This window comes from Rhinolophus hipposideros (assembly GCF_964194185.1).
Source record: "Rhinolophus hipposideros genome assembly, chromosome: 23".
Taxonomy (NCBI): Eukaryota; Metazoa; Chordata; class Mammalia; order Chiroptera; family Rhinolophidae; genus Rhinolophus; species Rhinolophus hipposideros.
In genome coordinates this window covers 43,054,247-43,077,652 of record NC_138069.1, presented here as the reverse complement: position 1 = coordinate 43,077,652, position 23,406 = coordinate 43,054,247, and the positions used below count along the sequence as shown (strand labels likewise).

General features: G+C 44.9%; 1 protein-coding gene across 1 annotated transcript in view; it reads left to right on the top strand.

The window, feature by feature from the left end:
- The window catches only part of SDK1 (sidekick cell adhesion molecule 1), a gene marked incomplete at its 5' end in the record, with an annotated part of 671,475 nt that overhangs the window by 517,078 nt on the left and 130,991 nt on the right, over positions 1 to 23,406 (top strand). The window contains 3 exons of the mRNA XM_081035288.1: positions 2,039 to 2,220; positions 20,623 to 20,738; positions 22,389 to 22,581. Of these exons, the coding sequence (XP_080891414.1) occupies positions 2,039 to 2,220; positions 20,623 to 20,738; positions 22,389 to 22,581 (491 nt within the window). The remainder of the gene's footprint in view (positions 1 to 2,038; positions 2,221 to 20,622; positions 20,739 to 22,388; positions 22,582 to 23,406) is intronic.

The following is a 23,406-nucleotide window of genomic DNA, read 5'->3' as shown; positions in this document are numbered from 1 at the left end:
CCTAGAAGAGCGGTGCTTTCAGACAAAAGAACGTTTAGGGGGTGCTTTACAGCAGTGCCTCTTCTACATCCAGGGTTTCTTTGTGTCCTTGCAAGGACCCTGTGAGATGCCATTATTGTTATGTCATTTAGAGAGGTGGAAACCAGGGCTCAGAGAGGTTAAGAATTGGCCTGAGACTGCCCAGCTCACAGGGCTTCTTCCCAGCCTAAGTCTTCTGGAGCTAACTCCTTTGATTTTCCCTGGAACGAACGTTGGGATGGGTCCCCATGAGTCAGCTCTTCTTCAGCGCACATGCCCAGTCTGTGCCACATTGGCGATAAGTGGTCCTGGGCACCGTTCACACGCCAGGATTCTCTAGTATTTCATGTAGGTGAGGAGCGGGCTTTTACCTTTTTCCAAGTGGCTGTCTGATTGTCTCAGTGCATGTTTTGTACCCGGGGAACTTGAGTAGAACTGTCCGGCACACAGGGCGGGCTGCTCCACACCAGTCCTTTCTCCCCGGTCGCCCCTGCCTTGGAGACCATCACGTTACATAAACCAACTTACCCCCCGCTGCAAGTGGCACCCATACTTGCTTGTGCAGGTAGCTCAGTAAAGGGACGCCAACTCAGCAGAGGTCACCAGGGTAATGGAGTATGAATAAAAATGTGGTGTGACTCAGTGATCACAGAGTGACACTGCTGTCCCCGTGCCTCCTACTGGTGGCTGCAGGGCCCGCGAGCTGCTGCCATTCAGGCCAGAGGCAGGAGACGCCTCGGACCTCCTACGAGTCTGACGCTGCCTGCCATGGTCATTCTTTCCCTATCAAACCAGCCTCACCAAGTACAAGGGGTCCGTAGTGAGAGGGGTGAAAGGAAAGATCACTCCGAAAAACCTGGTTTTCATGGAGAACCTTTTAGTGCCATTTCCGTACTTCCTAGGGCATCTTCACGCTCTTTGGAGAGCTGCTTTCCACTTACGGGCCTGAACTGGGGGGATTCTTCTCTTTTCTAATGGCAGCAGCCTTGCTGACATGCTGCTCTGGCCCGAGGACAGCACAGGTGGCTGACTGGGGCTCTGCAGCCCGGAGTCACTGGGCGTCAGGGAGGAGCCTGAAGACCCCGTTCTGTGATAAAGAGCCGAAGCACTCTCTGCTGCCCCTCTGGTTCTGTGTCCCTCTGCCACTTACCTTACAAAGCCATGTCTTCCTGAGGCACAAACCACTCGGCTGGCTTTGAGATGCTTTAGGAAGCTGCTCGATGACTGAGGACGTGCCTTCCACTCCGTGGCCCTCCCTTTACCCAGGGGAACTGACTAACTTCTGTGAATGGAATCAGGAAAATGTTTGCTCCTCAAAATAATGCTGTAAAAGTCCTTTCATAGTACAGATAGCCATTTCCTAACACAGTTTCTGAGTCCAGAGTCCTGTGTGTCACTTTTAAAATAAAAACAACTTTACATTTCTGCCTTTAGGTCTATGTAGAGCCTACAACACATGCCCTCAAAGGTCCCCTAAAACGCACTTGGTCATACTTAGCCTCGGGCTAGCATTTGGGCAGCATGAACACCTCTTAGAGCCACTCACTCTGGTTGTAGGACCTGCTTGAACAAAGCTAGAATTCCCAAGTGGAGGCAGAGCTGGGGCTCCACCCGTGGGACAACAGGCCATGCTCACTTGCTTCTCTATTTCTCCTCACGTTATAGAGTCACAGGAGAGAAGCATTACTCATAATGATGGATAGCAACACCCCAACAGAAGCCAAGTCTGGAATTTTGGGTGCCAAGTGCCCGTACTCCCTAGACAAGCTACACTTAAGAAGCTACAATTTTTCCTTAACCATTAATGCAGTCAGATGTCAGCTCTGTTTTGCCTAGAGCGTATCATCAAGGTGAGGTTAGATGATACCTTTTTTAATGGTTGAATTAGGAGGTAGTGTTGTCTGGAGCTGACCCCTTGGCATTACTTGTGCTTATTGCCTTCCGGTTTCCTCTAACCACGTGGCAGACTTGCAGGTAGACCCGATTTCTGGCTCAGGTCGCTCTCCTGTGGTCTGTCCAGGTACCGCCTGGCCGGCCTGCCCGGAGAGTACCAGCAGCGCAACATCACGAGCCCAGAGGTCAACTACTGCCTGGTGACAGAGCTGATTATCTGGACACAGTACGAAATACAGGTGGCTGCTTACAACGGGGCTGGCCTGGGCGTCTTCAGCAGGGCAGTGACCGAGTACACCTTACAAGGAGGTAAGCCTGCCTCCCCAGCATGTTGCAGAATCTTTGTTGGGGAACGGGGTCTGCAAAGTTTGATTGGCGTGTGCTAGAAAGGAAAACAGAGGAGTCAATGCTCTAGTTGCAGTTAGAAGGAAATTCTCCACGTGTTTAAGTTAATCTCTCCATCTATTCTGAAACTATAGCAATACGGTAGAAGGATTTTCACTACTTTTTTGTGGTTTCCAAGGGCAGGAAGTGTCTACACACATCCTTTAACTCGTCCCCTTAGTCTGCAAACACTTACTATTCTAAATGGAATAAGGGTATGTTTGGCATCTTTGGAGACATACGTGATACTGTGAATGGTTTTTTAGAATTTTGATTTTAGTGATGTGATATGATTATTGGTAATGGAATTTGCCACTTGGTGCTTTTGTTTGTGTGTTTGTTTTGTTTTGTTCTTTGGTTTTCTTTTTCAGTTACACGGGCAAACAATTTACTAGATCAGTAAAAACTTCTCCCCCAAAATGGCCAAGCAGAAGGTCATAAAGCCAGTGGGTCTTCCATCTTACATCCATGTGCTAAGACCCAACCCCGTCACTTTGAGGTTCTCTACAGCCTAAACTGAGGATCCTGGCTTGGCCCCAGGAAGAGCTGGCTCTTAATAATAAACAGTCCCTCTCTTGACACAACTGCATTGCCCACGGCCGCCCACATCCTTGCCCAGGGAAGCAGTGTCCCCATAAAACCTAAAACCCTTTCGCAGTCCCCCTCCTGACTCGCAGGTGTGATTTTATTTGCTTAGGCGTTTTTATTGCTAGCAAGCCTTGACCTTTTTCAAATGATCAGGTTTCTAACTGCCCACTTCTCTCCCCAAATCATGCCTGAGACCTAACGTTCCTTGATATTACATGCTGTTATTATCACCCTTTATTGATTGGCTGTCTGTTGTCATCGCCGAGTCCATAAATCCTCCTTTATAAATTAAGTGCAGTCAGTCTGCTTTCACAGTGACGAGCAGAAATATGTAAAAAGCAAGGCAAGCGCGAAGCACCTGTTCATCTGCAAGTAGTTCTTAGTGACTCCTCGGAAAGTGAAAATACCTGGAAACCTGGGCAGCTCACGTTCGCTCCAACTAGCCTACTTAATGAGATGACCGTAAATCTGGCAACACCTGACCGGTGAAGACTGCTCTCACTGACCCGTTGTTGCTGTCGACGTCACTGCTCCATGTCGCCCCCCCGTGCTGAGTCCGCACAAAGGCAAGCGGGGCTGCCTCCACCTCACTGAAAAGGGTCTTGAGGCTTCAGACTGCGGCTTCTGTGCTTGGCTTTGGGGAGCCATGAAAGCTCCAGAGCTGTGAGTGGCATGATCAGCGAGGCCCGTCCGTGGGTGTGCAGGCAGGGTGGGGGGAGCCGAGAGGGGTGGCGGCTCCAGCCCAGAAGGGCGACTAGGTGGCTGTGAGGTGGCGGGGCCCTCCAGCCCTGACGCTGGCAGATAGAAGGGCGGGGGAGGTTGTCTGGGGCTGCTTTCCTTGCCAGCGTAGCGTTCTATCCATGCCCTTCGTGCGCCTCGCAGCAACCTGTCAGAGGAGTCCGGCTGGGCCCCGCGAGCGCCTGCGTCCAAGGGGTCCTGTGCAGTGAGTAGCCCCGGCCACGAAAACTGGGCTGGGGCCCAGCCCCTCCTTCAGACTGCTTGCAATTTATGGGGCAGACCAGGGCCAGTTTTGTTTGCCATCACTTACCCACAAGGACACTGGACGCTAGCTAGCTCGACTTTAACTGGCCAGAAACCGCATGCTGACAAGTGGCAGGACCAGTGCTCACGCCAGCTTCTGAGTCGAGGCCACCGTTTTCTGGGCGGCTTCTGGGGGACTTCAGAGGGGATTTTGCCTCACTGGTGATGGACTAGCCACCCAGCTAGCCTGCCAGGGTGCGGGGCTCTGGGGCACGGTGCGGTGGGTGGGCTCGCTCTTCCTGCTTCGCTTTCTATGGTGCCTCGCGCTGAGGACACAAATCTGGAGGATACACATTTTCCGGCTATAACACCGTGCGACAGCCCATCTCACAGCTTGCCGCCGCAGTGCCTCGTGAGCATGCAGAATTGCCCCGTTGGAATTGGTAGAAGCTGGGAGCCCGCAGCCGCTTCAGGCCCCTCAGCGGGCCGGGGCCGAACATGCGTGTGCTGCTGGGAAGCCGTTCCACACGCCAGGTGTCCCGCGGCTCTTAGCTCTGATTGTCGAGAAAGCCCGCAGGGCAGAGTCCATCCTCGAAGCTAAAAGCAAATAATTAAAATGGCTGTATATTAAAGGGAAAAAGAATACCTCATAAAGTTAATGATTTGTCAGCCTAATTTGAGGAATTATTGGAATGTATATACACATAATCCTGGAGGGCACAGGAAAAGCAGGAAATACTCAGCCTCAAAAGACTCAAGCTTCAGTCCAACCTGCCTCACTTTCCTTCTCTGTTCGAGGCGTCATGTATCTTGACTTTAATAAGGCTCGTTGGGTGTAGCTCCTCTATCAAAGGTGTGGGGGTACTGGGGAGAGCTCGTGGGGCTCCCACTCCCAGTCGGTGGCTGTGTAACTTACAAGGGACGCAGTGGGCCCCGGGGGAAGAGACTGAAGGGCCCAGGGCTGCTGTCCCTGTCAGCAGCGGCAGAGACGGGGCAGGAAGGCTGTTTGCCCCAGGCAGACGCGGCACCCTCACCCCCGGCCCGGTTTTGGTCTCAACTGTGTTTTCTTCAAGGGAGCTCCTGGAAGGCACGCTTATTCAGCCTTAGTCCAGCCAGGTGTGATGTTACTCCCTGAAGGACTCTGAACCACCCCTCACCTGTCGCATACCTCATTTGTCTCTTCCATCCCATGTCCTGTTGAGATATAGTAAAAACGTCTGGTTTGTCTGCTCTGGTTCTTCACAAGTTCTCAGACTGACTAGCACCTTGAACATAGGCATTGTGTAATGGGAACTTTCTCACTTCCCTGGCTTTTTATGCCTCGCACCCATTACCCACCATGTCCCGTCTGCCAATTCCACAATAGCTCTTATCAGTAGCGTCTCCAAGACCTTTCCTGCACCAGCATTTTACAATGTGACACATTATCTTACAAACTGGACAGCAACACTCGAATACAGTTCCAGCCAGGTTGGAAAGGTCCCTCTGTCACCTGGCTGCGGCCTAAAACCCTACAGAGTTGGAACCTGCTTGTCAAACTTCCACTGTGATTACCCAAAATAAAATGGAAAGTAATTAAATTTACTCGAGAATTCCTTTCAAAACTCTTCTGGAAATCAGTATGCTTTTGGTTTCAAGTGGAAGAGCCCTAGAGTATGAGTTCTGCGTAACTAAGCGCCCAGGTCATGCAGACATCTTTCTCACTGCCGAGGGCTTCGGCAGCTGTGCCATCCCGGAGTTTGGAGGGACAGTGCCGCGGCGGTCTGAAGCCCTCAGTAGTTCAGACTCGATGCCAAGTCAGTGTTTGGTTCCCAAATTCAGTTTTTGTTAACAGTCGTTCAGCTGACCATGAAAGAGGCAAGAAGAAATAAACGTGACCCTGCAGTGCGCAGGTGAGCCTGAGGGTGGGGTCACTTTAGAGGGTGACATGTAAGATGCGGTTACGTCCCAATGGAGATTAGCGACCTCCTCTCCTTCCCCAAATGCATCTGTTAAGATACAGATGCTGGTTTTCCTACAAAGGGTCCAAAGACAAATCATACTATAAATATAATTTTGAGCAAACCAAGGTTTTAGTTTTTTTCTGGTTTTATTTCTTTAGCATTTTTGTTCATGTAACAGGTATTTTTGTGCAGTGATGATTTATTCTGGTTTCAGAACATTACCTTCTAATGAAAGAGAAATATTTCATATTTAAAAAGAAATGGAAAAAAACATTTGGTTATCCACATTTCTAAAACATTAGTAAAAGCTCCTGAATGTTCACTTGGGCTTCGAAGGGTTTTCTGGAGTGAGGATTATAAATGAGCACTGTGTTTGCAAGCTCCATTCTTATCTCCTCTTGGGAACTTCTCAGTGTGGCAGAAATGACATTGCACAAAAGATTTCTTTCTCAGTCCTTAAGGCTTTCTAGACCTCAGGCTGTACCTACAGAATAGGATAATGTTCCAAACTCCCCAGCGTCACCTAATGCACATGGTAAGAACTGAACAAAATGACGGGATGTTCCATTAGGCAGGGGCTTACTGTCGCCTTGTAGAAACTTCCAGCAAAAGAAAGGAAAGGAAGCTAGCACATGAAAGGAGACTGCTGTCTACCAGCTTTCGTTGTTCGGTGCGGTGCTCTTACACTCATTATCTTAGTTCGTTCATCCTTCAGCTGTCCTGTGAGATAGGCTTCCCTGTGTCTACTTGACAGAGAATAAAGTGAAGCCCAGGGAGTAACTAACTCTCCCCAGGTCACATAGCTAGAAATGCTGGAAAGTGCTAGAATTTACGAGAATGCTGTTTTTCATTCTGCATGTATCAAACATGGATAAAATTACTTTCAGATTTTCACTGTAGCTTGTATATGGAATAGGAAAGAAGTGAGGTCTCACCTTATTTATGTTCACATGGCTGGTGGGTTTGCAGTAGCTTGTGCACATTTTTAACTGCAATCCACGGTAAGAAAGCTGTTGAAATCCAGTGCGTGCGTGTGCACGCACACAACCGAAACCGAGGTTCATGGAACAGTAATCACCCTCACAGGATAGGATGTTCTTCCATATTTTCTACTCCATTCCCTTCAGTTTCATTCTTTAACAAATGCTGGCTGCGTCCACTAAATTGATTTCCTGGTCTGCTAAGGCGTGGCCTGCAGTTTGAAAACCACTGAATTCGAGCAATTACCAGGTGTTTGGCTGGGCTGTCCTTGCTTCCTGTTCAGGAAAGGCTTTCATGGCCTATAGGACACATCAGGGGCAGTGAGGAAGGAGCTTTCCCAAGGGAGCTACCGCGGAAACCAACAATACAAGACCAAGCAGGGGTCCGAGTGGGCACACGAGCAAGGCAGCTGGCCTCAGCACAGAGCTCGGGCTTGGGGGCTGGAGCAGGTGGCGTGGATGGCAGCACTGGGTTTGTTGCAAATGGCCTCATGAGAGAGATTGGGCTCCCAGGAAAGATGTGCCCTTTAGCTGCCATGAGAAGATACAAGGGGAAATCCAAATCCCACATGCTCACTTCCTAGGACCAGCACGTTATTTTGTGATGTGCAGACGGGTCTTTCCGCCAAGCCTGGGAACACTTTCAGGGCAGACGCTGTGTCTGATGTGTGTCCCCCAAAGCAAGCACAGCGCCTGACACGTGAACAAACAAGGCGCAGGTACATGTCAGATGAAAGCTGGATACTAGTGCCCTCTGTCCAGTTCCAGCGCTGTGCCAGTTTCCTGTGCACATGCAGCACGACGCCCGCCTGGTCTCCTGAATCTTCTCCTGTCCTGGAAGCGCAAACAAAGCCGGGGCCTTCTTCCTCTGCCCCCAGGCCCTGTACCTCCTTCGCCTCAAATCTGGCCCCAGATGCCTTCTCCTAAGAATTGGGAAAAATGAGTTCAGAAGAAGACGCATGAAACTTTGTAAGTGCTGACATACTTTCTTATGCACGCCATTGAAAAAGATACCGGGCTTCTTCGTGCACGATTTCTTATCCTAACAATGTGCAGATGCAGAGAGAACATTCAGGTGTATCAAAACTTCAAGAACCGTAACTACAGGAAAGCCAGCCTGGCCTGTCACGTCTGGAATCGATGCTAACACGGCTCGCAAATTGTAACACACACCCCTGCAGCGTGCACAGCCGGAATGCCACGTGAGAGGCTTGCTTCTCCCAGGTGAGAGGCACATACACTTAATTCGGTGGGATTCCCTGGTGAACTAGATGCCCATGAATCCTCAGTAAGTTCTGGATGGACACTGCAGTCCCTAATATTTGCAATCATGTACTTTAAGGATATTGGAAAACGGACCATGCGATTGCGGCGGAGACATAAAGCCCCGTCCTCCCTTCCGTGGTGTGGAGATAGCGCAGCCTGGGGCAGGGGCCCAGCCGCAGCTCCATTCCCAGCAAATCTGATGCGAGCGGAAGCGAAAGTGAGGCTCTTTCTCATCAAGGCGGGCCCTGAGCGTTCACCTGCCAGGCTGCTCACCAGCCAGGAAAACTGACATGGCATTTGAGGGTAATGGCAGATGAAATGGTGTTGTGGGAAGACACTGAGATTTCACGGTTTATCTATAACAGCTAGGTAGTATTACTTTAATAAATACAGCTGGGCGTGTTAGGATTTACAAGCTGTGTTGGACCATGCACTGTAATTTCATGCTGTGCTAAATTTAGCTAATTTTATAGCATCATCCGTGGGCTACTTAGCATGTTTAGGTGGGGCTGCAGCAGGGTGACAGGCACAATGGGGAGGGTGCAGGCGTCAATCATTCCTACTGCAGAGGCCTGAGCTCGCGCGGCAGCCCCTCCTGCCAGCTTCCATGCGTTTCTCTGCTGGCCCTTCACTGTGTCATGTTATTAATTTTATTTGACATGTTGTAACTCTTCACATCAGATAACTCCATGGTTAGCACAGGTTCCTTTTGATTAACCATTATTTTGAGCCGATTCTGCCTTTTATGTAGGTTGAAGAGAAGATGAATTGTAATGCGAGGCTAGAATGTACTCGGGGATACTGCAAATGACCTCTAAGTCATAATATTGCTTGAGTACTGGACAAAATATCCAAAATACATGCAACTTGTGTCTCTGTCTTCAGCTGCAAAGAGTGGTTCAGGAAAAGTGCCTGCCCCACATAATGTCACATTCTATGGACTGGAAATAGCAGTAGAGTTTCCTGGTATGAAAGGTGGAGAAGAGGCTTTCTGTCAACTAATTAATTAGGCTCTAGATAGAATGAAAGTAATAACCAAGGGAGGGAGGAAAGAGAGCAGGAGGGAAGGAGACAGGGAAGGAAGGAAGGAGGAGGAAGGAAGGAAAGAGAAAATCAATAGAAAAGAAACTGGAACGGCGGTTCTCCAGGTCCGCTCCCTGGACAAGCAGCATGAGCATGACTTTGTTAGAGATTCTCGGGCCCCCCTCAGACATCCTGAACCAGGCACTCTGCAGGTGGGGCCTACCATTTGTGTTTCAATGAGCCCTTTCCGCCCCATGCCTAGTTGGAGAACCATTCCTCTAGAGTTTGATGGCTAGAAAAGTGTGACACCAAGGAGTCAAACCCGGGAACCCTGCCATCCCGTAACACAGGGCTGCCCAGGGAGGACCTGCCCCATGAACCGCAGCACGAGATGTGTGAGACCGCCATGTGTGCTGGGGGAGTATGATTGGAGGTGCCTCTCCCCGGAAACCTCAGCGGTGTTTTTAGAAACTCTGATGGCTTGTACGAGGCCCCAGTCTTCCTTAAGATAAAGGTCATGACTTGGAAAAGACAGGGAGATTTGGGCAATGACCAAGTGGCCACTTAGGAGGCATGAGCTGTTTGGACCAAAGTCAGCCAGTGGGAATAGGGAGCGTTTGGAGGAGACCAGGATTCCAGAGCTGCAGCAGCTCCCCCTATTTATGTCTCCAGCATTTGGAAGAAAGTGAGGCTGGCATGGCCACATATTTCAAGCCAAGCAGCCTAATCATATGCCAGTAATCTTTTTCTTCTGCTTTTGATCTGTTTCCTGGTCAGGGTTAATGGGATTTGTGTTAGAACAATAGGTTTCTGACAAGGGATGGGTTTCATCTCTGAGAAGATAGGAAAAACACATTCAACAGAAACTTGAAAAATGAAGGATGGAGAAGAAATGCGTAGATGAACCTGTAAGACACTCACTGGGGGCAGGACTACAGGTTCTACTTCAAAGGAAGAAGCTGGAGAAACGTGGCTCTCTAAATTCTCGGGCGACAGTCATTAGGAGTCACCTTTGGTCCCTCAGAAGGAGCCACATCCTACTGATCTCATTTCCTTTTGGGGGTAGGTTACTGAGTTGATACGTTCAAATATATTCATTCTGTGGCTTGATTTCCACTCATTCATTCATTCATTTATTAATTCACTCAATAAGCTCCCTGTGGCTACAATGGGGAGATATGGATTGGTGATAAAATGATGAGACAGATTCCTGGGGCTCAGCTATGCCCAGCGAGTCTAAGTTACCTGATTGACCACCACTTGGCTGGAGCGTGACTTCAGTTGGAAAACCCATCATTCTTCCAGGCCTTTCTTGGTCACACTTCCGTCAGTAACTTGGAGGGAATAGAGATGGCATGCCTTTCAAATAGACAGGTGTCACAGCAGAGAGGGGTAATTCATATGTTATGTCCCAGAATCAGAAATAAAAAGTAAACTCCTTTCTTAGGTTGATGGTTGCAATCAAATTGAAACATAAAAGGGATCCGCCAAAATCCTCCACTTAGATACACACAAGCCATGTGACAACAGGAGGGGGAGACATGGCTTGCCCACAGTTACCATAAGAAGCTTGGGGGGAAGCTCGTTAGGGGAGCACAGATCCAAGGACAGCTGTGGCCACAACTTAATCGCGCTCTCTAGACTGCACGTCGCCAGATCTAGGCAGATGACAACGCCACAACATCCAGTTTGGGCCAGACACTGATTGGAGCGCTGAGGCCAGCTCCCGGCGCCTTGCCGTAAGGGGCGGAGCCTCCTTGGAGAAAGTAACTGAGTGGGCAGCGCTCTGCAGTCCTTGTGTGTGGGAAACGGACAAGAGACACGGGCTTCGTTAGCCTCTGACAGTCAAGCCTAGCTGGACATTTTGTGATTTTTCAAGGAGTCTGACTGCCATATGTACAAGGAATGGTTTACCCAGACAGATGGGCATCAGTGGGCTGAAGTTTGCGAAGGAAGACTTTAGTTCAGCATAAGGAGATTCCCCTTGACAAAGTACAGCAGAGGGTCAAGTTGACTTCAAGAGCAGGAAAGGTGTGTCCGAGAAGTCTCGCCAGCAGCAGCTGAGAGGCCACCTGTCTGGGGCGCTGCAGGCAGGACTGCTGCCTGGACAGGACGGTGACCCACATGACCTGGGGTGCCCTTGCAGCTCCTCCTCCTCCAGTAGGAGAACCTGTCTGGACGTCACCATACAGCCATCCGTATGGCCTTGGCCTCTCTGAAGCTTCATGGAAGAAGCCTTCTCCTGTGGTCACCAAAACCCTGGTTACCATGTCGTACAATAGAACCATGACGTAGAGTTGACTATTAATGTGTTTTAAAAATGCGTTGTTGTAAATCCATGGACTGAAGTGTATTGGAAGCATTTCGTTGCATTGCGGTTATTATTACTACCATTGGTTTTCATGTCTTCCTGTCCTTAAGGAGTGGGCGCCTCTATGGGTCAGCATGTGACTCTTCTTGACAAGCCCCGACTAGTGTTTCACAGCGTCTGCTTGCCAAATGACAAGATGTTCCAGGCTCACCTTACATATTACCTGCTTCTGGTCTGGGATCATCCATTTATTCAAGAGAGCCTGTTTATTCTTGTGGTTACTGGAAAGTTCAGTGCTTCTGTGTTGGTTTCACGTCTAGGCCTTTTTACGAGAAATTATTTTTGAAGATAAAATCATGTTACCAATTCAAATTTAGAGTTTCAACTTGGCTGAAAATCTCAGTTCCCAATGAGATATATATATGTATCTCATTGCATATATGTGTGTGTGTGTGTGTGTGTGTGTGTGTGTGTGTGTGTGTGTATGTATATACACACATATATATACACATATACGTATACATATACATATATACACATGTATATATGATGGAACTGAAGCAAAAATTTCGCTGTGCATTTCCCTCTAAGCACAAAAACTGGGCCAAAGGTCTAAAACTCTTTTCAACAGTCATATCGATGGTGGTGTTAGGTGTTGGGTTGGGTTTTTTAAGGCAATTGTATGAGTGTTGTGAGATAACGCAAATAAGCGTTATGTTTTAAAGCCTCATTGGTCATCTTTGGAAAGTGTTAGGAAAATTGTTAAACACTGAATTTGTATGAAATTTCCCAGTCACAAATTTCAAATTGCTAGTGAGAAGCTTGACCTTGATTGGTGAAGATAACTTTTTCGATATCTGGTTTTATTCTTGAAGTAGTTTCATTCAGACTCCATCAAGGCTGGTAATGATAACCTCCTCGAATATATGAAAGTTTCACTTACAAGAGTGTAGCTGCACAAGTAGGTGGTCACAAGTGCCTGAGCGTCATGCACACCTCTCTCCCAACTGAAAGAAACTTCTCTCTTGCCATTATCCAGAATGCAGTCTCTTTAAACTCTACTTTAATGGTGCGGTGTCTCTATAGGTTAACAGCTCTTGTGTTATTTTCTATCTTTGCCAAATGTAATGTGAATGGTTTGTGTGACCATGTGAATGGGTTTGGATTCTGCCGTCGAGGATAAGGATTCATTACAAGTGCTTCAAAATAATGGATATTTCTATAGGTCTACACAAACGCTGCTGCCAGTCTTAATCATTTTTCTTTAGAGTTCAAACACTGAGTCCTTTGGAAATATAAAATTGATTATGTATCACTAGTGAGCAATTCTTAGCTCCATAGCACAGCTGAGTTTTTGCATTGAAGCCATCCATGTTACATATACATTGGTGTGCCTTCACATACACGTTAGTGTGCTTTTACAAGGTCTTGTCTGTTCTCTATTGTGTCCGCTTAGCTGCTCGCAGTGTTAGCTAAGTGAGCCATTCTGGATGCCAACACATACCCTTCATCAAATCTTCAAAGCGAGATCCATTCACCAAAAATAAGAACAACAGTGAAAATAAGAATGCTTTGTTCGGTTCAGACTCTTGCAAAATTCTGCTTCTGGACAGCCAATAGGCTTTAATTTGAAATTGAAAGAGGACATAGGAAAGTTCCCATTTGGAATAACGCTGTTAAAGATGAATGGCTGACACATCCACGTGATCCGGAGACAAGCGCAATCCAAATCATTAAATCCAAAAAGGTTCCCTGCAGATTGATGAGTGCGGATTACCAACTGCATCTGACTTGTCTGTAGCGTTATCGTGAATCCCTCAAAAATTCTTGCTTCAAAAGTGATACCACATTTTAGTTTTCACAAATCAAAAAACAGGTGGGATTATAGTGTCTTGGATGGTGTTAGATTTACTATTCTGCTAATGTCATTTACTGAGGAGTCAGGTCTACAGGCCTCCTCTCACAGAGGAGAACTTCTCTGGGAATAAAACAATGGGTTTTTTGATTTTTGCTGTAAAATCTTTTACTTTTCTGGTATCGTTGGTATACAAAACTTATACATTTGTTCTCTGGTACCTTGTTTATTCCCAAGTGCCTATTGAACTTGGACCACTTAAGCCCTCGTAGCTTGTGTGGGGTGCAGTATACTGTGGTGCCATCCAGAAAAGTTGCTCTGGGTGACACACCCATCCCCATTGCTGGCACCTGGCCCACGGAGGGCTCACAGCTGTGACCTTCCTGGGAACTGTCCACTGCCAAGAGGAACTGCCTCACCCAGTAAGACTCCCCTCCCACGGTCAGCCTGTAGCTAGAGGCTGGCTGCTGGGGCCTGGAGGCCGAGCCCCCAGCCTCACTGTAGGAAGACTCAGAGGGACACCCATGCTCTGGAGTGCCCTGGAGGGTCGTCCGAGGCCTCCCCTCGGCCATTTTATGGAGCCTCTCCTTCTGCCCAGTCATGGCCTCTCATTTCCTTCCAAGTATATCTCCTGAGCCCCCATAAAGCTTATACACAAAACTCTTCCTGGCCAGAGTCTGTTTCCAGAGCACTCGATCTAAGACAGGTGTTTTTAGGGGGAGGTGGGCGGTTGCAACATAAACACTGTTCTAAGCATTTCTTTGGAGGGAGTCAAGAACGCTACATAGAGAGTGCCGTTACTATCATCCGTACCCTCCAATGGACATGGAAGCTTTTCTGATTTAATTATCTCCTGGACTGTTTGTCTCTAGGCCATCTGACTTGTCCTCTGTGCAGCTTTTTACAGTGTTATTCAAAAGCGGTCCCTTTTCTGTTTCCTGTGCTTCACTAACCCCAGACACGTTCTGGCAGTGTCTATGCAGCCTGGCAATCTGAGTGATTGTGCACGTGTAGGAGGAATCTGGGCTTTGGCGATTAAATGCCACGCACTGTATTCATTCTGGTACTGTCATTCCCAAGCTCATACATACTTGTCCTCCTCGTTCTATACCTGCAGGCAGTTTTCCCACTTCTAAGCCTTTTCTGTGTAAGATCGATGCTTTGGGGAAAGGTGCTGGATGATTCGCCTGCCATCATTGCTTCATTTGATTTTTTTCCCCATCAAATACGAAATTTAGGCTGTAGATGATCAGAACACGACAATCTGAATTCTAGGTCATCCTCATTGTATTCCCTAAGTAGAAAACTTGTTTACCATTCTGACTCGGTGAACCTGATGACTCCCATTAATGAAAAAGTCATTCATTATGCTGGGAAACTGTCTCTATAGATATAAAATAGCATGAATAATGTTGGCATACTTTTAAATATATATATATTTAAACATAATGTACATGAAGTGGACTATGGGCCTTAATGACTTCAGAAATCAACTTTTCAAAAAGTTTTGGTTGCACACATTCTTAAGAATGTTTTCAAATAAATTGGGTTGAAAAATCCAAAAAAAAAGGAAGCATGCAGTAGGCAATACGGACATTCATTTTATTTGACTAAAGAATTAAAATTCTGAAAATTTCATGACATAAATATTAATTATGTATACTCCGATCTAAAATATTTTAAAAAGTCAATTTTTTGAAACTGTAAAACTCTATAGTCCTCTTGAATAAGTTTATTTAATTATGTAGGTGATTATTTTAAAACATTTCTCAGTTTCTAAAAACACTGATTCATTTTGAAATTCCACCAAGATTCGGATCTTGCTGAATTTCCATCACTAGCCAGGGGGACAAGAAATTTGTTTAAATCATTTATATTTTATTGGGGAACAGCAAATCCCAGAAAATAATCACAAGCCTAATCACACATGCCCTCTATATATGTGACCAGGTGAAAATGCTAGAAATTAATTAGGGGGAAAAAAACTCAACACATGGAACAACAAAAAACCCATGATAAACAACTTGCAACTAAAGTAAAATTCAGCTCGATGAAACAGCCCAGGCCAGGTGTCAGGGAAGCTGTGTGGCTCAGCCACTGGGGGCCTCGCCTGCACAGACCCTGCAAAGAAAGTGCATGACAGTGAGTGGAAGGAAGAGTGCCACGCAAGGAGGGACGTTTGGGGGTTAAATAGACTTTCTTTTTCACAGCAGCTTTGAGTTCACAACGAGAGATTCCCGATATACATTGTACCCCCTCCTCCAGATCGCCTCCCCCCCCCAGAGTGTTACACTCAGTGAACTGCACTGACATGTCCTCGTCGCCCCAAATCCGTAGTTTACATTTAGGGTTCACTCTCGGTGTTGTACAGTGGGTTTGCACAAAAGTATAATGACATGTAGCCACATGATAGCATCACACAGAGGAGTCTCCGTGCCCTAAAAATCCCGTGCTCTGCTTGTTCATCCCTCCCACCCAACTCCTGACATTTACTGATCTTTTACTGTTCAGTATTTTTGCCTTTTCCAGAAGGTCATAGAGTTGGAGTCAGAGGTATGTGTGTAGCTTCTCAGATTGGCTTCTTTCACTTAGCAATATGCATATGTACAGTTTTCAAACGTAATTTCAACAGTTGTACATTTTTGAGTGGCCGGAAAACTGACAGACCTCAGTCTGTCTAGCCCATGGGAGGTGCCAGTCTGCTCTATGGGGCCTCCTACTTGCCACCCCAAGAAATCCATCTTTGGGTAAGAGAATCGCCATTGCTTTATCCTGGTCGCAAACGCTTCCATACCAGATAAAACTCCTGTGGTTTTCTTTCCACATGTCTTGGTTGTTTGGTGCCCGTGAAAGCTGGGTACTCACACCACGGCTTCTTGTCTTTGGCTGTGAGAACTGAGACAGTGTCCAATGGGTTTAGGCTATGTCGAATTTAACACAGAACACGCTGGGATCTGTGCTGGGGGGATTATCTGGTAGAAATGGATTTTCTCGAGCAATGAAAACCATAAGAGCACAACACCTGTCACTTTGCATCTTCAAGGCCTGCAGAGAGGGGCACAGAAAGGTGGCACTTTAAATGCTAATTATGGGGGGGAGGAAGGGGGAATGTCCCTGGAAGCTTTATTCGTAGCAGCAGGAGACATGGCTTCCTACTGAGACCCTGTGTGAAGACTGAACCCAACCCTATGAACACAGGACCTCCACTTATCTGCAGAGTGGTCTCATCTCAGAGGCTAAGCCCTTGTCTTTTCTCAGAAGGGGTAGGATTACGTAAGCCTTAATAATTAAGACCTTTCAGCCATAACAGCTCCTTTATTGGAAACACTGTCAAGAAGGATTTACTGGTTGTAGGTCTTTTTCTCACTTGAAGGAATTTTTAATTCCATTGTCCACAAATTTGTGAGTCATATCTGATGGTAATAATTAGGAAAAAGAAAACAGGGATAAGAATTGGCGGTGTTTTGAAAGAAGCCCAGTGTGGTTAAGAGAAAGGAATCTGAGGCTTCAGACTTGTGTCCTGTGACCTTGGAGACGAGGCTCATGAGCTTTGCTTGGGAGGACGGTGTGGCCGGAGTGATTCTTAGTCTCATGGTTCTGTGTGATTGCAGGTCATGAGAAGGGAGTTCGCTTTTATCCATGTTATGAGTTATGGATCCAGTTTTTTGGTGTTTTTGTTTTGTTTTGTTTTTGCATACGGGCGTCCATTTTTTCTAGCACCATTTGTTGAAAGACTATCCTTTTTTCCATAGAATTGTCTTTGTCCTTTAACTAAAAACCAGTTGATACACATGTGTATAGTTTCTGGACTCTCTTTCATTGATCAGTGTCTGTCCTTTCTCCAGTAGCACTCTGTTTTAATTACTGTCGATTTAGAGTTAGTAATGATATCATGCAGTGAAGATCGTCCAATTTTGTTCTTTTTTCAAAATTGTTTTGGCTATTCTAATTCCTCTGCTTTCGCCTATACATTTTTTTTATTGGGGAAGGGGAACAGGACTTTATTGGGGAACAGTGTGTACTTCCAGGACTTTATTTCCAAGTCAAGTTGTTGTCCTTTCAGTCTTAGTTGTGGAGGGTGCAGCTCAGCTCCAGGTCCAGTTGCCGTTGCTACTTGCAGGGGGCGCTGCCCACCATCCCTTGCGGGAGTTGAACCGGCAACCTTGTGGTTGAGAGCCCACTGGCCCATGAGGGAATTGAACCAGCAGCCTTTGGAGTTAGGAACACTGAGAGATCCAATCGCCTGAGCCACCGGGCTGGCCTCCTCCCCTATACAATTTGAAGTCAATTTTTCAATTTCTAAAAAGTCCTAGCTTCAGTGTCAATTGGGATTGCATTCAATGTATAGATCAGTTTGGGGAGAACCGACATCTTTGTGATGCTGCCTTCCAATCCTTAGTAAGGTATGACTGCATTTACTCTGATCAGTGTTTTGTCCATTTTAACACACAGATCTTGCATGTAGTTAGTTAAATTTATATCTAGTTCATGTTTTAATTGCTATTTTAAATAATATTGACTTTTTATTGTAATTTCCAACTGTTCATTGGTCATGTAGAGAAACATAATTAACTTTCGTATTGATGAGACTGTATCCTGTGATCTTGCTAGCTTCAGTTCTAGGAGCTCTTGTTTTGACTCAAGAGTTTTCCTCACAAACAATCCTATTGTCTGAGAATAGAAAGAAGTGGTTTAGTTTTTATTTCATTTCCTTTTCATTCTTTATGCCTTTTATTTCTTTTACTTGCGTTACTGCACTGGCTTGCACTTCCGGAATAGGAATGGCCAGGAAGATGTCTTTGCTATGTTCCTGATCTTAGGGGGGGAGCACTCAGTTTGTCATCATAAATAAGATGTTTTAAAGATGCACTTTATCAAGTTTATTTGAATTTCCACTTTACTGAGAGATTTTTCTGTTTTAATCACTATTGGATATTGAACTTTGACAAATGCTTTTTCTAAATCTATTAAGATGATCATTTTTTTTCTTTATTCTGTTGATACGGTGAATTACCCTGATTGATATTTGAATGTTGAACCAGCCTTGCATTTATAAGATAAGCTCTACTTGATCGGGATAAGTTATGATTTTTATATATTGCTGAATTCAATTTTCTAATATTTTATTGAGGATGTTTGTGAGGGATATGGGTCTGTAGTTTTCTTTTAGTATCTTTTTTGATTTCGGTGTCAGGGTAATGCTTTAGAATTGCTTTTATTTCTTCTTCAAATACCTGGTAGAACTCACCAACAAGCTTATGTGCTGAGAATTTTCTTTGTTGGAAGGTTTTAGTCATGTATTCAGTTATTTAATAGTTATAAGACTACTTACATTATTTATTTCTTCTTAAGTGAATTTTGGAAGTGTGTTTCTTTTAAGGAATTGGTCCGTTTCATCTAAATTGTTGAATTAATGAGCATAAAGATATTCAATATGTTCTCAATTCTATTAATATAAGTAGGGTTTGTAGAGGTGTCCCGTGATATTGATGGCATTGGTAATTTGTGATTTCTCATTTATTCTTGATAAGTCTGCCTGCAAGTTTATTGATCTTTTAAAAGAACCAGCTTTTGGTTTCATTGATTTTCCCTATTATTTTTCTATTTTCATTTCATTGATTTCTTTTTCTTTACTATTTCCTTCCATCTATCTGCTTGTTTTTGGTTTAATTAACTTTATACATTCTTAAGGTAGAAGCTTAGCTTCTAATATAAATATCTAAATGCTATAAATTTCCCACTAAGACTTCTGCATCCTATAAATTTCAATATGTTGTGTTTTCCACTTCATTAAATTGAAAATGCTTTCTAATTTTCCATGTGCCTTCCTCTTTGACATGAGGTTATTTTGAAGTATACTGCTTAATTTCCAAATATTTAGGAATTTTCCACAATCTTTCTGTTGTTAATTTCAAGTTTAATTCTGTTGGGGTCATATAACATACATTCTGTGGTTTCAATTATTTTAAACTTGTTTAGGCTTGTTTTTGGTTCAAACTATGTCATCTTGGTTAAGTTCCATGTGCACATGATAAGTATGTGTAGTTGGCCATTGACGGGTAGGTTTAAAAATAAATACCACATAGGTCAAAGTGCTTGATGGTGTTTTTCAGGTCTTGTATATCCTTTCTGATTTTCTTTGTCCACTTTTTTATTTTTTCATAAAGGAGTATTGAGGTCTCCAACTATAATATAGATTATTTTTCCTTTAGTTTTATCACTTTTGCCTCTTGTATTTTGAAGTTCTATTGCATACACATTTAAGATTCCTAAGTCTTCTCCTTTATTTATTCATTTATAAGAGTTTATTTGAGCCAACTGGCGACATAAGCCCAGAGAGTAAGACCTCCATGTTCTGCTAGGATCGCTAAGTCTTCTTGGTGAATTGATCACTTCATTATATAATGTCCCTCTTTATCATAGGTTTTATTCCTTCATCGGGTGTCTACTGTGCCTGATAGTAATACAACCACTCCAGATTGATTTTAATCAGTGTTTCCATTCTTTTAAGCTATTTGTCTTCTTATTTACAGTGGGATTCTATTAGACACCAAGTCTTGCTTTTCACACAACTGATAGTCGGCCTTTTATTGGGATGTACAGACTGTTTATGTTTTAGTGTAACTATTGATATGATGGCATTATAATCTATCCTCTTGCTAATTATTTTCTATTTGTCCCCTCTCTTATTTTCTTTCTTTTCTATTGTTTTTTCCTGCCTGCTTTTGTATTAACTAGATATATTTCTATTTACATTATTTTTTCCACTCTTGCTTTATTTATATCTCTTTTTCAAATTTGTTTAGTGATTGCTATGGAGTTTAAAATATACATTATTAATTAATTACAATTTCTCTTGAAATATACTGCATGTATAATGTAAGCATTTTTTTTTAAATGGTGGCCCCTGTGACAAACAGAAATTTCGCCTGCAGATGAATAAACAACAATACAGATGGGAGGGGGGTTATTTTTTTTCCACATAAAATATAATTGGGTTTGAATAGAGGTGTATAATGAGGGAGGTGGATTTCTAGATGAAACCTCGTCTTATCTCAAATATTGGTTAATTGAAAAAGTATTCAGAGAAGGCTTTGTTTGCTCTCCATCCTGAGCTCGCTAGAAAGGCTCACCCGAGGAATGAGATGATCCAGTCCACTTTTCTGCCTATGCCTTAAAGCATTCTGTAATAAAAAGAGAAATAGCCCAGTTCTTTTTCTTTGTAATGCCTCTATTAGCCTCTGCAAACATTCGTCACCCACTCTGTTCTCATGCTATAATTGCCCGTGAATCGTGAACGGCAGCTGAGTCTCTTTTTCCTCTTTCCCCTCCTGTGCCTCTGCCATTCGCTTGGCTGTCCTCCACGACTGCCTGGGACAGTGCCGACCGCGCCCCCACAGAATGTGCGGACAGAAGCCGTGAGCTCCACGAGCATCCGGTTCCTGTGGAACCCCCCACCCCAGCAGTTTATCAACGGCATCAACCAGGGATACAAGGTATGTGGTGTCGGCCTCTGGTTGGCTGTCTTGGTACGTCATGGCCTTGTGGTCGGTGAGGAGGCCCCCCAGCCCTCCCTGCATCAAGGTACAGTGCATGTTGACCGTGATGGGGTCACCTGAGGTCACCAGGGTCTTGTTACCAGCTATACGGACTCAGAAACTCAAATTACTTGTTTTCAAGAGGATGGTTCATACATGCCAGAGCAGTTTCTCATGAGAAAGGCCGTCCATTTTAAAATGACCAGCAAGAGACCTGTCTCGGTTGATCGGAGTCAGCATTTGTACGAACCTCTTCTTCCTGGAAAGGAGTTCTCTCGGGGGAACACAGGCCCCAGGTGCAGTTGAATGATATTTCTGTCAAGGAAGGGTGCTCACTCCTTCCCCCTATCTGCTTTGGGGAGACTTCTGCTTACAGAACTGAGACCCCCTTGATTCAGGGGACCTCCCTGGACTGAATCAGAGGGGGACACATTCCCACCACCCACCTTCCCTTTGTACTTAGTTACGAGCACATGTAAACTTCATACGTGTGCTAGGATGCGATTTCCAAAAGTACAGCTTCTCGTACCTTTAGACCTACTGCTGGTTGGACCTGGAGCCATTTCACCTACAGCACAGCCACTAATTTTCTGCCAGGCAGGTAAACTCTGGGGACATCTTTAGTGAAGGGTTCCACGCAGTGGGCCGGAGTACTTGGTAATCTCAGATCAGCAAGTATCATTTCCTCAGACACACAGTCCATTTTTTTCCTATTTGGATTCAATTTGCAAAAACACTTGTTTTTCACGAGGAAGGCAAACATCGCTAGAAATTTGCTTACCTTTTCTCTCCCCAGAGGTTTCTACAGTCAGAAGCTATTTTGAAAGAAAAATCATATTCATCAACCGATGATTTTGCCTTCTTGACTCTCCTGTCAAGTCTCATTGGCAAGACTGAAGCGTTCATTCCATGGGCTAGCTGTCTGTCTGACCCATATAAACATGCTTTGTGTCCTGCAGCACCTCAACTTCCTGCCCTAATTAACCCTGGAAATATTTGATGTCAGAGGAATTCAAAGTCACACTCAGACATAGTGTTGCCAAAACATTAAAACTTCCCTTGGAATAGGTATATGTATATTTCTTTAAGATTGTAATCAATCTCCTAAAATCCTTTTCAGAAAACTAGTGTGATATAAATTATAAATAATTTAGATTGTCCCCATTGAATTAAGGGCTTATTTTTGAGTCAGAGTAAATGCCTATCTAGAAAAATATTTGTATTGATGTTTCATTGTAATGCTTTAGTTGAATAACAAGTGGTGTCATCTTTATACCATACTGTTAAAAAATTATATGTTCCATAACATGTTTAAGTGAAGAGAAAGGAAAGATTTGAGGAGTATCTGTTACAATATGAGTTAAAGTAGATATTTTATTTATATCTACATGTATAAAATGTACATAAATATACATATTTGTATTCAATAATCTATGAGATATCTTTTAAACTCAATATTTTTAGTAAGATTATAAATGTAGGCTCTATGGAGGTTCTTAATTATGACTCTGCTTTGAAGACATTAATTACAAAATAAAATTCTGATGCAGAGTTGAAAGTGAAGATATGCAATTAAAAAGGATCTGTTTTCAACCTGTTCCATCCCAGCTCCTGGCGTGGCCAGCTGACGTCCCTGAGGCTGTCACAGTCGTCACCATCGCTCCAGACTTCCATGGGGTCCACCATGGGCATATAACCAACTTGAAGAAGTTCACCGCCTACTTCACATCTGTGCTGTGTTTCACCACCCCCGGGGACGGGCCCCCGAGTGCACCTCAGCTCATATGGACTCACGAGGACAGTGAGTAGCCCGTTGCCACGTCGCTTATCAGCAGCCCTCGTCAGCTGTCAGAAAGGTCAGGACCACCTCCATGTCCAGCCCTGGGCAGGAGCAGAGACGCTCACCAGGAAACTCCGCATTCTCAGAATGTTTGCAGTCCACTCGTCCTTAGGAGCTAAGCCGCTGAAAAGCTTAGTAACACTGGGAAAAGCTGGCCCGTGGGCTGGGCCAGGAGAGCTGGCTACAAGAAGGAGCTGAGGGCGAGGGAGGGAGTCTCGTCTGGCCGTGTGGTCAGCCTGGGAGCTTGCTGGTCTTCTCTTTGCCTGGGTCTCAACTTCAAATCCGCTCACCTTCTCCTTGAATCCCCTGGTGCCCCCCAGCTGTGCTCCCTGATCCTCCCAGGGACATTGCACCAGAGCCCCTCTTGCCCCCCCCCGCCGACTTGCCATTGTCTCCATCTGGTCCATTTATACCAGCTGCTCTGCTCTCAGGCCAACGGGCGCTTCCAAAAAGCATTCTTTGATGACAGTAGCCTGAGAAAATGAGCCCAGATGTGCACAAAGATTTATTTACAAGGAAATTCATTACAATTATTAGAAATTGAAAGTAAAATGAAAAACGTTCAAATGTTCCAAAAGGGGATAATTGAAAAAATTACAGAATGACAATATACTAAATATTTTGTAGCTACTAAAAAATATTTTTGAGAGAAAAATGATCATGATCTAATGTTAAGTTTTAAAAAAGTATAGAAAACTATATGAGATCCAAGTTTTACAAAAACACACTTGTATAAAAGGACATGAGCTGAGAGAAGATCTTGAAGGAAACATGTCACAATTTTGA